General features: G+C 32.3%; 1 protein-coding gene across 3 annotated transcripts in view; it reads right to left on the bottom strand.

Annotated features, from left to right (window-relative positions):
• LOC143045473 (uncharacterized) overlaps positions 1-15203 on the bottom strand; it is an 89080-nt gene that overhangs the window by 4461 nt on the left and 69416 nt on the right. For 2 of the 3 annotated variants that reach the window (XM_076217998.1, XM_076217996.1), the window contains exons 14-19: positions 14853-14998; positions 13360-13581; positions 11262-11340; positions 9916-10076; positions 3267-3401; positions 1914-2141 (exon numbers count right to left, since the gene is read on the bottom strand). In XM_076217998.1, the coding sequence (XP_076074113.1) occupies positions 1971-2141; positions 3267-3401; positions 9916-10076; positions 11262-11340; positions 13360-13581; positions 14853-14998 (914 nt within the window). In that variant the 3' untranslated portion in view covers positions 1914-1970. Of the gene's footprint in view, positions 1-1913; positions 2142-3266; positions 3402-9915; positions 10077-11261; positions 11341-13359; positions 13582-14852; positions 14999-15203 lie in introns of those variants that run through there. The other variant, XM_076217997.1, reaches the window with a different exon arrangement.

The following is a 15203-nucleotide window of genomic DNA, read 5'->3' as shown; positions in this document are numbered from 1 at the left end:
CTGTCCCGATTTTTATGCCGATGGCAACACGATTATGGAAATTTTCAAAATCGGGACTGATCGTATCCAGAACGGGCTATTCGTAGTGCCATCTTTAACCATCGTAGAACCATCGGCCACTTTTCTAGCCTTCGGGGATAACTTCGGGAAGGGTTCTAAATTTTTTAACATGTTAAAAAATCCCCGAAGGTGCGTCCGATGTTGAGGGTTCGTATTGAGTTCGTATCACCATCCTCACCATCGTAATGTCACCGGGAATGCATCTTTGAACATCGTATTGCATTCGTGTTTCCATCGTTACCATCGGGCAGTTTTGACATTACGATGTCTACACGAATGAATCACGAAGCTACCCGAAGGTCTTACGATGGCAACACGACTTCGTGAAGACCTCGTAATCCCGTCGTGTTGCCATCGAATAAAAGTACGAAGGCGACAAGATGGAACTACGACGGCAGTAAATCCAGCTAAATGTAAGTTAATTTTCGCGCAAAAATACATTTAAAGTGCCATGCACCATATGCACTGGTCAGTCTTATACGACAGTAGAGAAAGACGTTCACAAAACATGGAGCTCATATCATATGATTCTATGAGAACAAGAAAGGCGAGAGCGTTGTTTCTATTAATTCAAATGGAACAAGAATAGCAGCTATTACAGGCTCAGGATTTACTTTTACAAGTAAAATATTATTTTTTGTCAATTTTTCATACCAAGTAACATAATGAAAATCATAAACGCGCCTCGTACACCAACACTGCAGGTACACGTATATAGGGAAACCAACTTTTACTTCATTATTCTGATTTTTTATGTATCGTCTGAGTTGTTGTCATACGAATGTTTACTCCATAACCATTTTGTTTTCTATATGTCATATTTTGCCACATTTGTTGCTTTCCCCACATCCTTCCTTTTGTTTATATTATTATGATATTCTCCTGGAAAGAGCTCTTTTTGAATCAAAGGGATCAAGGAACCCATTACCTTACCTTTAAGATAGATCAGTAAACATGGGTATAATTATGGGTGATTATTCAGACTAGTGCACACGTTTTACAGTTCAAACAAGGCAAAGCCGAGCGTGGCATCCCCTCGTATGTAACATATTGGGGACAAATATGGACACTATATTTGTATATGACACATGCAGAAAATGGTAAATTGAATATGCATATTTGATACAAAAACTATTTTTTTTAGAAATCAACCAAAACATTCAGTAACTGGAAATACCTTTAATATTGTCTTTAGAACCAGCAGGTAAAAAAATGACCAACCAATTTCCTTTGTATTATGCTATTTCAAGGAGAAAAAACAAGTCCATCTGCATGACCTTGACCTTTGGCCTTGAACGTAAAAAATGTCAGATCATTACATAATACAAGGAGGAACAATATACCAAATGTGGTTAAAATCTTTTGAAGCATATTGGTTTTAGAGTGTCCTCAAGGGTGATATTGCCTTGTATTGCAACTGCCATTGTGACCTTGAACTTTGAACTTTAAAGTGAATAGCGCTTAAGATATCCTTAACGAGTAACAACATAACAAGTTTTGAGCATTTTGGTTCTAGAGTGTCCATAACAAATTTATCTACACGCAACTTACATGTAGTAGGCGAGGGGATAATAAACTAAGTTTTATAAGAATTAGACAAAAAGATCCGTCTTATGTTTAAACCAGGAATTAGATGTACAATATAATATATATTCAATATTGATCAAACAATTTAAAACGCGTGATGCCTTCGGCATATAATTTAAATGCATCGTAAGCTGTACACGTTTTTTAGACATCGTATCAACCTTAAGTGAACAATCAATACGAACAGTCATTACTTTTTTTACCGGAACCTGGTAATTTGTACAGTTTGCTATCCCAGATTAATAAAATCTTGTCGAAACTAACGATTTCTACTAAAACATTTTATTGCTATATAACAATTATGGTAAGAAATAACAACCTTTTTAAACAGGCCTAAATGACAATAACTGTCCACTTAGTCGCTGCATACGTTTCGCCTTTTGACAATGAATGTCTTTAACTAAAGAGTTATAAATCTGTTTCCGGTGCGACGTCCAGTTGACATATTCTTGTAAACGTTTCTGAAGATCCTCGTCGTTCGGGAAAGGTGATTCCTAAAATAAATATATTTTGTTATTGCTTCCATTTGAACTTCATGTTTCTACTTTAGAATAAATATACTATCAAGAAAATTAAATTACATTTGAATCTTAGTATATGCAAATTAATAAACGTAGAGATATACTATGAATACTAAACAAATAATTGAATTTCTAACATCCTTCTAAGACGTTGAAACTGACGAAATCGGAAATTAATTGCACGCATATAATTCCCAATAGGTTTGTTAAACATATGAGTTCTAAAGCTATTTGTTCATAATTTGATAGAGACCTAACAAAACGTCTCATTAACAGAACATAGAATACGTTTGTTTCATGAATCCTTAGTTTTGATAACGAGGAAAACAACAATCAAAATTTAAACGATTTATAATTTCTAGCTCGTTCATAAAGTTAACTGCGCAAAAATATGACACGGAACCAATATAAAACATTGAGTTCTTGTACAATTGCCAAAAAGACAAATATAAAGCCGTACGGTGACCTATAGTTGTTAATTTCTTTGTCATGTTTGTCTCTTGTGAAGAGTTGTCTCATTGGCAATCATACCACATCTTGTTTTTTTATATAATGGCAAAAAATAGAGTTAAGCACATAAGCTTGTTCAATAGAAAGTTATATTCCATTATTGATTTAAATATATAGCTAAGGAATATAACAATAAGATATTGTATAATTGCCAATGAGACCACTCTCCACAAGAGCCCAAAATGACACAGAAAGTAACAACTATAGATCGCCGTACAGCCTTCAGCAATGAGCAAAGCCAATACTAAGTACAGATCTGAGAGTACTTGCAGTTACTGACAGCTAGTTCAAAGCCACTAACAACTAATAAAAAATCATGATCTAAGACTAAATTATCAATCAGTACACATCCAACAGCTAATGGATTTAGTGTACAGACGTCATAATCACTGGATAAATAATTTACCAGGTATACATAGATTACGTTCGTTAAAATCAAAAACGTCACAACAGAAACGGGCATAGCGAACTGGGTGTGAAATATAAACACCGTAAGATGGTGTTCTGCACAAACCATATACCTTTATAATTGTTGTTTTGATTATATTAATTTAAAAAATTTCAATAAAATCAGGATAGTTCACTTACTATTTTATTGATATTGCGTAAGGCTTCTTCACTACATTTTTCTAAGAAAAATTTCTTTGATATCATAATGCATTCTGCCCCGTTGCTGGCAAGGATTAAGCTAGGTTGATCTGGATAGAGTGCTGCTGTCAGACCCTGAAAAACAAAACCTTTCGATCAGCATAAGGATACCAATATCTATTTAGCGTGCTGTCGTAGAGGATTTGGAATAAAGATTGTATGACATTGACGCGGACACATTTTACCATTAACCCTTCCTCTCTTGTTCAACATTGATCTCAGTAAAAAGTTATAAGGACTTAACCTATTCTTCTTACAAATGAAAATTCAGCTTTTGATACAAGGTACTCTGAGAACGCCTTTTACTGATTTATGATTACCATTTGTAATAAAATATTGAAATTTGATGAGTAATAATTGAATCAGAACAGACATTAATGAGACATTTTTATCATAAAATACAAAATTGCTTTTGTCCTTTCTTCATGATGCATGTACTCATTTGTTTGTTAGCTGATGAAAACCGATCATTAATTATTCATGTAACCTTTATGAATATTAACTTATATAAAGTCAGGACATATAATTTTTATCGTTGCTTAAATATTAAATTCCTTTTCATTGAAGCATAAAGACAAAATGTCAATAAAACACAATATCGAAATATAATTGGAATAGAAAATGTCACAAACAAACATTTAACAAAATATGGAAAACAAAGTATAATTGTAACTTTTATTTCTTTTCATAATTTCTGTCAAAGATACTTCTGATAGTAGTAAAAATGTCGATTAACGATTTCAACAAACAAACAGAAGATTCATGAAAAGCTGAAAATACCGCTGTTTTAAAGAATTAATAGCCTTTCAACAAAACCATGTTGTAAGGAACATGCCATAAACAAATATTTAAAGTTTGGAGCCAGAAAGAGTAACATACAAACAAAATTTTAAATTTTCGAATAAAAAAGGTTTTAAAATGTGGTAGACGCAGATCAAGGGACATAACTCTAAAAATATCACTTTTCTGTTTGTTTCAACCATTTTCGCAGATAATATACCCTAAGCTTCTAATCAAAACAATTTATTCTAATTAAATAGACTCTAACGTAAAAATGATATATTATACTATATTCTTCATACCGTCTGTAATACCAGTCGCAATAAGCTTTCTCAGACTGATTTTTATGGGCGTTTATTTATGTTCCATGTCGAGATAACAGGGAAATCTCGATTGTTCAGAAAACTGGTTTTACCCCGTTACATGTTGTTGAACGCGTCTCATTTACAGAAACAGAAGTATTTTTTAAATGGTTTCTGTTGAATCTTTATTTATTTTGAAGTTGTTGACTGATTTTCGGTTACCTTTGAGAACTTTTTACAACAGAAATTATTCAATACACTTAGTTTAATTTCGTAGCTTGCATTTAAAAGTATGTCATTCTCGGGATTCTCCTATTTATATTGGGTATGTTTGGGATGATATCTCGATTTTTAATACACATCTCCTTTTCTCACTCTATATGAACATGTATGTCATTTATTTTAGAAATCCAGCACTAAAAATCGTAGGTGGTTCTGAAGTTTGGCATTACAACGGCGCTAGAATTACTGATTCATGTTTTCGTTTCCGTGAGCAGTGCATTTAATTCCAACTCCAATACGTAAATGAATACATGGGAAAAGCTGATAAAGCAGTTAAAAAAGAAGCATTCATTAAACAAATTCAAGATTTATAAAACCATTTCTAAAAACCAGAGTTTTCTGTTTTGTATGCTAATCATGTACCGTTAGTGGGTGGCTTTAAAGACACAGAATTAAAACGAATTTCACAAATCCTGTTCTTTTGAAAAGAATTAATAATTCTGATGAATAAAATGATGGCATTATTGAATACAACATTAAGGAAGTGAAATGTGACCTTTAAAATACAAAAGACAGATTTTCAATATTTTAATGCCGCCTGGTATGCTTATACAACAAGAATAATTAACAAAGGTCCTTAGGGATTATGATCAGAATAAGTTAATGCAAGTATTTTATTCTTCCAAAAGTAGATTAAGATGGACAAATAAAAAATATTTACAGTTTCAAAAACATCATTAAATACAAGCCAGATATTTCGTGAATCCTTTGTAAAATTCATTGAATTATAATTTTACATTATAACTTTGAAATGGATATAATATTGTCATATTTCTGTTTATTTATACTACTAAAAATTTGAATATCATAGATTTTGATAAATATTCAGTTTTGTATTTTTATAAATACTTAAGTAGAATTTTTTCAATCAAATAAATTAAAGTTCTATGAAAGTGTTACTTTGCATTGCCTTTCAGATACATCTAATTGTGTGTAGGTTCTGGATATCTTCCAAAAATAACATCGCACGAAACGAAAAACGTCAAAAAGAAAATCATTTCACTACAACTACATAAAAAAACTAAAAGCTATGCAATACAAACACTACCGAAAGCCGAGCGTGATCGCTCAGGATTTATTAGCAGATCATGCTCAAATGTAATGTTTATGGGGGTAAGTTCGGTGAAGGCCTTCTCAATCGAGGTAACAGAAAAAGATTATGGTAGCGACACTTGGGTCATATTTGTGGTCATCTGTGACACTGATATTTGATAACGTTCAACCAACTCGTGATGTGGGGGATCGAAATCTTGCAATGATTTGAATCAGTTTAACACATATGTTCTATTTATGCACAACCACTTCATCATTCTTTACTCTATCATGCTATCCTTGAAAGTAATTTATTGTCGAATTTTCGATAACTATATTCTTCTAATGTGCACGACGGCTTCCAAACAAGAACTGCATACCTTTTTGTCGCATCAATATAGATATCAATATTTAAATAACATTTTTGGATTGGTTTTCCATTGACTTATTTAAAAATAATACATAGGAAGTTGTCCGCTTTAAAGTGTTTCATTATATATGGACAAGTGTTTTAAGAATATACAGCAATACTAACTCAGACAATGAAATACATAAATGCAATATTTTTTTTTAGTTGAAGTTAAGCAAGTTGGAGTGTGTGCAAAGTTGCGTAACACAAATATAGAATAACTAATCGCAGAATTCAAATAGAGAAAAATATTCAACGAGTGACCGAACAACACATTAATTCACGAATTTAATTATCAGTGTTGTTCGGTCACGAGTTGAATATTTTTCGATATTTGAATTCTTTAATTAGTTATTCTTTTTATTACATTGGCAAATGGCTTTCTTTAAAGAAATTAAAGTAAAACATGTAAGGAACTATATCTTTTCAGGATGTTTTGACTGTTGCATTGATATATATGTTAAAATACAAAGGAAGGGTTAAGTTGTGGTTATGGTGTGAAAATGCAAAGATCGTGAATGATGATCACCACTTTTGAAGCTAAGGAACGTATGCACATACGTTTGTCGGATTATTCGTATGTCTCTAATTCTTACACGATGTATCCCTTTCCTGAGATAATGATTTTTATTTAATCAACATGTGGTTTGTTTGATCTCAGTTCTTCATTGGTAAACATTCGATTATGACGTCAAATTGTTATACTTTCCTCTGAAATTCTCATTGTTACATCACAAAAGAGGGACGAAAGATACCAAAGGGACAGTCAAACTCATAAATCTAAAACAAACTGACAACACCATGGCTAAAAATGAAAAAGACAAACAAACAACAGCACACATGACACAACATAGAAAAGTTAAGAATAAACAACACGAACCCCACCAAAAAAACTCAGGTGCTCCGGAAGGGTAAGCAGATCCTGCTCCACATGTGGCACCCGTCGTGTTGCTTATGTGATAACAAATCCGGTAAATAGTCTAATTCGGTAGGTCACTTTCATGAAAGAGAAGGGGATTGTAGTTACGACGTAAGGAACATATCCGATATCATTTGTGAAACGGTTATTCCATAACGGTCAACCAACTCGTGATGGTGTCCGTAAAATTTACGAAGAGATGATTTCAACTTCACCATTTGGAACTCTTGGTTTAATAGCTTCGTTGTGAGCAGCAACCGTCTATCAAGAAAATCATGAAAGGAAATGCAAGCACGGGAATATCGCATCAATTGGGAGATATATACCCCGTATGCAGGTGCTGCTGGCTATGTTCACAAAAGAGGCGACCAAGCCCGATGACGTCACGTAGAAAGAACACATATTTTTTGTATGTCGTCAGAAAAGGCGGCTTAATATTGCTAGATACCGTCGAAAAACCATTAGAGAAGCAGATGTCACCACCAAATATCGTGCATAACAATATTAATCCACTCTCGACGGTTACATTTTAAATAATTCAAAACTCTCGGAGAGCCTCGCGTGTTTAATTTGAAAAAAACCTGTCTCGAGTGGATAAATGTCGTATCACACTCGATGCCGTTGTCGAAATATAAATCATTAATATCAGTGTATTTATTTAAGTATATCTTATATCCATTATGTATGGTTATCGGTCCCCGTTTCAACGTCGGTTTTTGAAGACTATATATATCCGTTTAAGTTCATATATAAAATGTGAAAACTGTGTTTATGGAAAAACTGCAAGTCATGTTCCAAAATCTTATTTGTTTACAAGTTAAACGTTAATTTGAACCACAATTCAACTTGATACTTTGAATGTAATAAAATATGAAAATCTAGACATTTATAAAATGAGCAGTCCTCATAAATGGATGTGTTTAATACCCAATTGTGATTGAAGGATGTCGACACTCTTGTATCAACATAACAACTTTTATGGTCCAATTTGAAGGTGATGCCCCAAAAATCGATGACTGGAACCATTTAATACTAAGACAGCATCCGTAGTAATTTCGTAGAGGGCTGCAAAAAGTCTAAACTTTATAACTATTTACTTCTTACAGGATGTAACATTAGTCCTATAGTTTTTTCATTTTAAAATGAGTTTAAGCTCAGAAACAGATTAGTTGTGTCTGGATGTTGTCTTGACTGTTGCATTGATGAATTATATCATTAAAGTTTTACCTGTGATTTTGGTGTGAAAATACAAAGATCGTACTTGATGAGTACCGCTTTTGGAGACAAAGAGCTTATAAATAAACTCATCATAGATACCAGGATTGAAATTTTATATTGACGCAACGTTTAAATACAATTGCCCTATTATAATTGTTTACCATGGCCACAAGTATTAGTATGTCTTATAGTATGTTTTATATCCATTATATTCTTGTATCTGGTATCTTGTTTGAACATACGTTTTTGCAGACCATATTACCTTATAATAGTTTGAGTTCAGATTACTGGTATACACGATTAGCTGGTATCTACCAGCACAACGTTTATTGACAGACTATACCTCCTTTAAACTGTTTATGGTTTAGGGTTTAGTTATACGACTATCTGGCACATATTAAAACATTGATTTTTGCAGGCCATTAAAGTTCAGATATAAAGTTTGCAAGCTGTAAAAACTCGTCCATATATATATATATGTTTACAAGTTAAACGTTAAAACGAACCGACCTTCAAGTTGATGACACTCCTGATAGATTTTTACACGCTAATACGAACTAAGGATGTCGACCTCAAGACAGCTTTGTATCAACATAACACCTTTAATTGTCCAATTTCAAAGGAATTGCTTCATAAACCGATGACATGACCATTTAATACTAACAAAACATCCGTATTTCATAGGGAGTTTCATATAGTCACAGTTTTACTTCTTACAGTCAGTCTTACGGCTTTTCTATTCTAATGATTTTTTAGTCTTGAAACAGATTGTTTGATTCTGGATGCTGTTTTGACTGTTGCATTGCTAAATGTATAAGTATTCCAATTTAATGTTTCATTAAAATTTCGATGTGAAAATCAAAGATTGTGCGTGAAGAGCTCGTATTAAAATACAGTTGTCGAATCATAAGTGTATACAATAAATAATAAAGTCACCGTGAAGTCGTAACTATACAATATTTGATATTGTTAAAAGGGGCATTTTAAAATGTTTACTAGATGAGGTGCAAGTATACAATATTTATGGTGTTGCTTTTTGTATCAATATTTCTTTTATAGAGAATTGCTGCTTACAAAAAAGTTCCTTGGCCAGGACTATTTAAATTTCAGTGTGTATTTTTTTCTGACAGAGTATGGTCTATCCTTTATCTTAAATAAATTTTCGTAATTTCATTTAAAATTTTATGGTTTATCTATTTTTTTCGCAAGTAGCGCGATGAATGTTCTAGTTGCACTGGACCTGCCAACTCTAGCAGAATACTTGGCAGAGTTCATCACGGTGTTTTACAGGAGTTACCTTACTCACATAATTTTCTCTTCTCTGTTATGAATCATATTTGTTTTCTGGGTATTTTTTTTGTCTTTCTAACACATGATTTGTGATTTCTTTCTTTTCTTAAGAATCTTTATTCTTTTTTCCCTCAAATGTTACCACTATCACGTAAACTCTGAAATTCATCGCACCACTTTATACAACGACTGATCGGCATATCGTACCTGACCTAAATGAATGCTCTGTGATATTTGAAGGCAAGTAAAATGTACTCGCAACATAACGTTATTTCCTAAACTCATTGTTGAATCATTCAATTGGTAAATTGTTAGATATGAACTCTTACAAAATATAATTGTTATGTTACCACTTACAAAGTATTGTCCTCTTTCTAAAACACACAGTTCTATGAATTCCGAATGATCTTCCTCTTCGTCTGATTCTTCGTCATCATCGTCTTTCTTTTTGTTATCTTCGAACTCATCAGCAATTGTCTTTCGTCCTTGGCCCATAGTTGTCTCAGCCTGGCGTATTTCTATCAAATTAAAGTGTCTAAACAGTAACAAATCTCTTTTAATATCACATAGTTATGGTCTTAACATTTTTTTTTATCTTACAATAACTAAAAATATTTATTTGTAGTTCTGTCAACATGTTCGATACGAAATGAGTTGTTTGTCTTGTAAGTAAAATAAAACATGCATGATTCGTATAACAAATATCATAGTCGGGTACGGAATATATATATATGTATAGATTATCGGGTTTTCTACACATTGATATCGTAAAATATCAGCCGCGAGCCACAATGTGAACCTTTTTGGCGAGTGAGCGTAGCGAACAAGCTAAAAGGTTTCACATTGTGTCGAGCGGCTGATATTTTAAGGTTTATCTATACGAAGAAAACCCGATTATCTTTTTATCGTTCTATTACTGGTCGTTTCTTTCTCCCTAAGACAGTTTTACGCTTGACAAAAGCAAGCTTCATAACGTCTCCTCTCGCATCGTGACGTCGTTGATAACTTCTCCTCTCACATTGTGACGTCGCTGATAATGCCTGGTCTCGTTTTGAAGTCTCGATACGAGAATTACGGAGCAACAGAGCAGGGTGATATAGGCGAAGGAAAGGACGATATATATATATATATATATATATATATATTTTTATACAACTCGTCTAAACATCAACCCAACAATGTTAGATCTGTAAATTTGCTTTCGCAAATTTTTGGTTCTTCCCTCGCCGGGATTCGAACCCATGCTACTGTGATATCGTGACACCAAATCGCCTGCACTGCAGCCGTCCCGCTAGACCACACGACCACCTGGGCTCTCAAAAAAAAGAGCTTTCGGTGGGCATGTGTTACCTTTCCACGTCAGTTTTAATCTAGCGGCGTACTACAGTACATGATATATAAGGCATGAAGATGTTATTGTTACAGATATATATATATATAGGTTATTTAGGCAGTGCTTATGAGCAACATGAGTTATAATCTCATCAATGTATTCAGAAGATGCATATCAAGGTGAAAACAATAAGTGATGGAATTGTATGAACTCAAAAAATAGGTGAGACAAGATAAACATGTCATGCAGATTTTTCTCTGATCTGTTTCTGTATGTGACTTATTTTTAACAGTTGATGGATACATTTATCAATATAAAGGATGTCTTTGTCAATACTACATTTAGAAATTAATTCTTCCATGTTCTTTACCTTGCTCTCCTTCGTCTAAATGGTCTGAAATCGTACTGATACTGCTACGTCGTCTGGATGGTGTGGCAAGATAGGCTCCCTATAATGAAACGAAATAAAGAAAATATCACTTATAGTGTGTGATAACATTGTGTTTTCAAGGGAATTTGACGTTTGCTGTACCACTGACAGTTCACTCCAGCGCAATTTATGACAATACCACTGCATCAATCATAATGATTGTTTTTGAAGCGTTTCAAGAAATGATTTTACTTCGTTGCCACGTATTATTTATGAAACATTCAATGTTTTAAAAAGGCGAATTTTCTGTATAAAGTCAATGATTATGTTGACTTTTGAAGGCCAAACTTTCTACAGCCTTAAATACGCAAATTAAAGATCCAAAAACTATACCAATACAGCACGACATGTTTATGAAATTATATCAAATCTGTTGGTTAACAAATTTTTATTCTTTATTGCAAAATAATGAACTTAAAATATCTGACATTTTCTCCCTACCCAGTTTACCCCTATACATTTGTATGATGTCGACTGGTCATTGTTATTGAATCGTAGGCAATTTGATTGGATTAACTTGCTATTAGTTTACCTTCAAACTTGTTTATGCTTTTCATACATGACTATTGATTAATTAGAACGTGCATAAATGTGTACGGTAACTAAAATGACCTTCAAACTGGACACTGGACGAGTCAATATTATGTTTTATCAATGAAAGTTAAGGTATGAAAGGTAAGAATTGTCACTTATTCTATTTTCACAAAATTTTCTAAATACACAGTTGGAAGATTATTTTTTAAAAGCCTATTGTGGAGATAAAAGAGAAAGTTTACAAATAAGACGTTTTGTATCATTAAACAAGTCATTTTCTTTAGAAAAATGCCGAAATATATTTTACGCACGACTACGGCAGGTAAATTATTATTTATCATAACAAAAAAAAAAGCTTTTTCAGTCTCATTAGAATATGTTAATTACAATTAATCCCAAACTTAAGAAGTAAGTAAATAAAGTCAAAATATGTCCGATCTGCCTATTTCTGGACATCAAAAGTCAATACGATCGTTTTAAAGTCAATTTCGTCTACCTCACAAAATCTTGTTAGGCACTATAGAATCAAATCCTTCTGCATTGACGACTTTATTTTTTTAAAAATTAATCTGAAGATTTTTTTTTTTATTTTAGCAATTCTGGTGAAAAGTAATAAAAATTACTTGATATAGTAATACCCAGAATTAAATGAAACAGTGTTATATTATATTACAATTTTTCTTTTTGTAATATAATAATGGGATTATAGTAATTTCTAGATTTAAGAAGAGTGAGAGGAACTGAAGAAGATCACTTGCAAAAGAAGACACATGTATACTGTAATTAGTTTAAAATCTCTATATTATTATAGCATGGTAACAACTACTGCTAGTATGCTATCAGTCCTTTAGGAAATAACTCTCCGTCACATATCCAGTGCTATATTACAAAAATTGAATCGATGTTTTCTTATTGCAAAGTTGTAGCTGATGATTAATGTAATTGCAATAAAAGTAAAGCTGCTTCCTCCTGAAAAGTTATCCCTAGACAATTTTGTCTGATCTGTTTAGAGCGTTTTATATTTCAATATGTGTTTCAACTTTCGTGTCAATTCAGTATAGAATATGGTAGGGCATACTGAAGTCCATATCAATCGTCTTTATCAATTCAACTGTCTTGCAGCTTGTACTGGGCTGTTAGCAGAATATGATTTAATCAGACAAGGAAAAAGAATCCAGGTATTGGCATGATTTAAAAGTATTATAAAAGAACAAAAATACAGAACTCAATGGAGAATTTAAACCGAAATTACCTAAACAAATTGCAAAATCAGAAACGCAAACATATCAATCTTATGGAAAGCAATTGTAATTTTTCTGACTTAGTACAGGCATTTTCTTATGTAGAAACTGGTCGATAGAAATTGGTTTTATAGCTGGCTCATAAAAGAGGGATGATAGATACCAGAGGAAGAGTCAACCTCTCACTTGTACATGTATGTCACTCACGTCTAATCTGTATAAAAAAACGAGTTTTGTATTATTTATTGATGATGTATACTCACTTTAGACGTTCTTCTTATTTTATTTGATTCAGGTACTTGGTTGACTTCGTCGGGTTGTTCGTTTTGTTTTGTTACTAAATGAGTATTTTCATTTAGTGGTGGTAGTGAAAATACTTGTGACTTCCTACGCACGATCCTGGTTTTATATTTTTTGATGACATCATTATAGTCTATAATACCAAGTCTCTCTAAAGGATTATACAGTCCAGGCAACGTTTTATCCTAGAATATAAACAACTTTCTCAGTGATGTTTAAATTAAAAGTAAAAGTTCGAAAAATGAATGCAAGAAATGATATTTCATGGTTCGTGTTGTTCAGACTTTAGTTTTTTTTTGTGTAGTGTTTCATCGACTGTTGTTTGGTATCCGATATGTGTCAGGTTATCTTGCCAAGATATTATCGGTTTATGGAATAAGGAAGTTGCTATCGAATAGCTCATTTCAACGTATTTTGGCGTTTGATTTTGTTGCACTTCAGTGTTTCTGTTGTTTTTAGTTTGTAACCCTGATTTGTTTTCTCTCAATCGATTTATGACTTTTGAACAGCTGTATGCTACAGTTGCCTTTATTCCAACTGACGAATTTTTATTTTCCCTAAAGTATTATATGCCTTTTTTTCTATTCTTTATAGAATATTCTGCTGGAAGAGCTGTTCTGTATGTATCGTATTAAATCGTCATGAAATTTGCACATTATAAATTTTCGTATTAGGTCACTATTACTAATAATATCCACTTATCAAATCAACATTTATAGCCCTAAAGAGACTTCTGGAGATACTTTTATCTTTTGCATTGTACATTGTTTTAATTTTCCTACTGTGTTTCACGTTTTCACACTTTATAAGTTATTGAAAGTGTACTAACTGTTACAGTCTATATGGTATATTCTGAGTTGACGTTGATCTTTAAACTAGTTCGATGAGTAGAGCCCATTCAACAAAATGTGTATTGGTTGTTATTACAGTCTAAAATCAGGGGAAATGATTGAGGACTTACAAACATGTTCAAAGGAACAGTAATCTGTGTGTGGATTTTTAAAACAAAAAACTAGTAGTTCAATGGTTGTTGTTTGTTAACGTCTATGACAGACGACTGCTACTCGTTTTTCGTTCAATTTTTTTCAATTTCTAAAACGTATTTTTTTTTGTTGCAATGTTTTACATTCTTATTTTATAGTGTGTTTTACATTTCTATGTTGTAATGTTTTACATTTTTCTGTTGTATTGTTCTTCATTTTGTTATCAGGTGCCTGCCATAGCTTATTATTATACAGTATAAGTTTTCCTCATTGTTCAGGATCTTATGATAATATCATAAATATGTAGTTTTTAGAATCCTTGTGTTTAATCTTTTGGTTGATAGATTTGAATTTATATATTATATTCTAACTTAGTTTCTCTAAAATAAGATTATCGAACATTTTCTATAATGTGAATATATATATTAGTGGTGATGTGTTTTGTGTTTGACAAGCAGTTCAATATAGCTCACCAAAAAATGTTCCATTTCGAACTGGTTTTTGAAGTAATGTTTCTCCTTTTTTCGCTTATCATTTTTTGAATGACTTTTTAAATTTGACCGATACTGCCATGTTTCAAAGTTTTTTCTCTTCTTTCGAACTAATTGTTCTTTTTCACCTGAAAACATAAAATGTTCTTTGTACATGTGATGTTTAATAACACAATTTTATTTTGGATAGTAATATTTACACGCCTGTATTGCATATTTTAAAAAAATATATATATTTTTAAATTGATATATTTATATATAAATCAAAGCCGTTCATGTCAAACTTTTTATCTTAAGGTCAGCAAAGGGACAATTAAATCATATGTCTTCAGT

Source organism: Mytilus galloprovincialis, chromosome 9, assembly GCF_965363235.1.
Source record: "Mytilus galloprovincialis chromosome 9, xbMytGall1.hap1.1, whole genome shotgun sequence".
Taxonomy (NCBI): Eukaryota; Metazoa; Mollusca; class Bivalvia; order Mytilida; family Mytilidae; genus Mytilus; species Mytilus galloprovincialis.
Note: the sequence above shows the minus strand (reverse complement) of the source record. Positions and strands in the feature narration are given on the sequence as shown.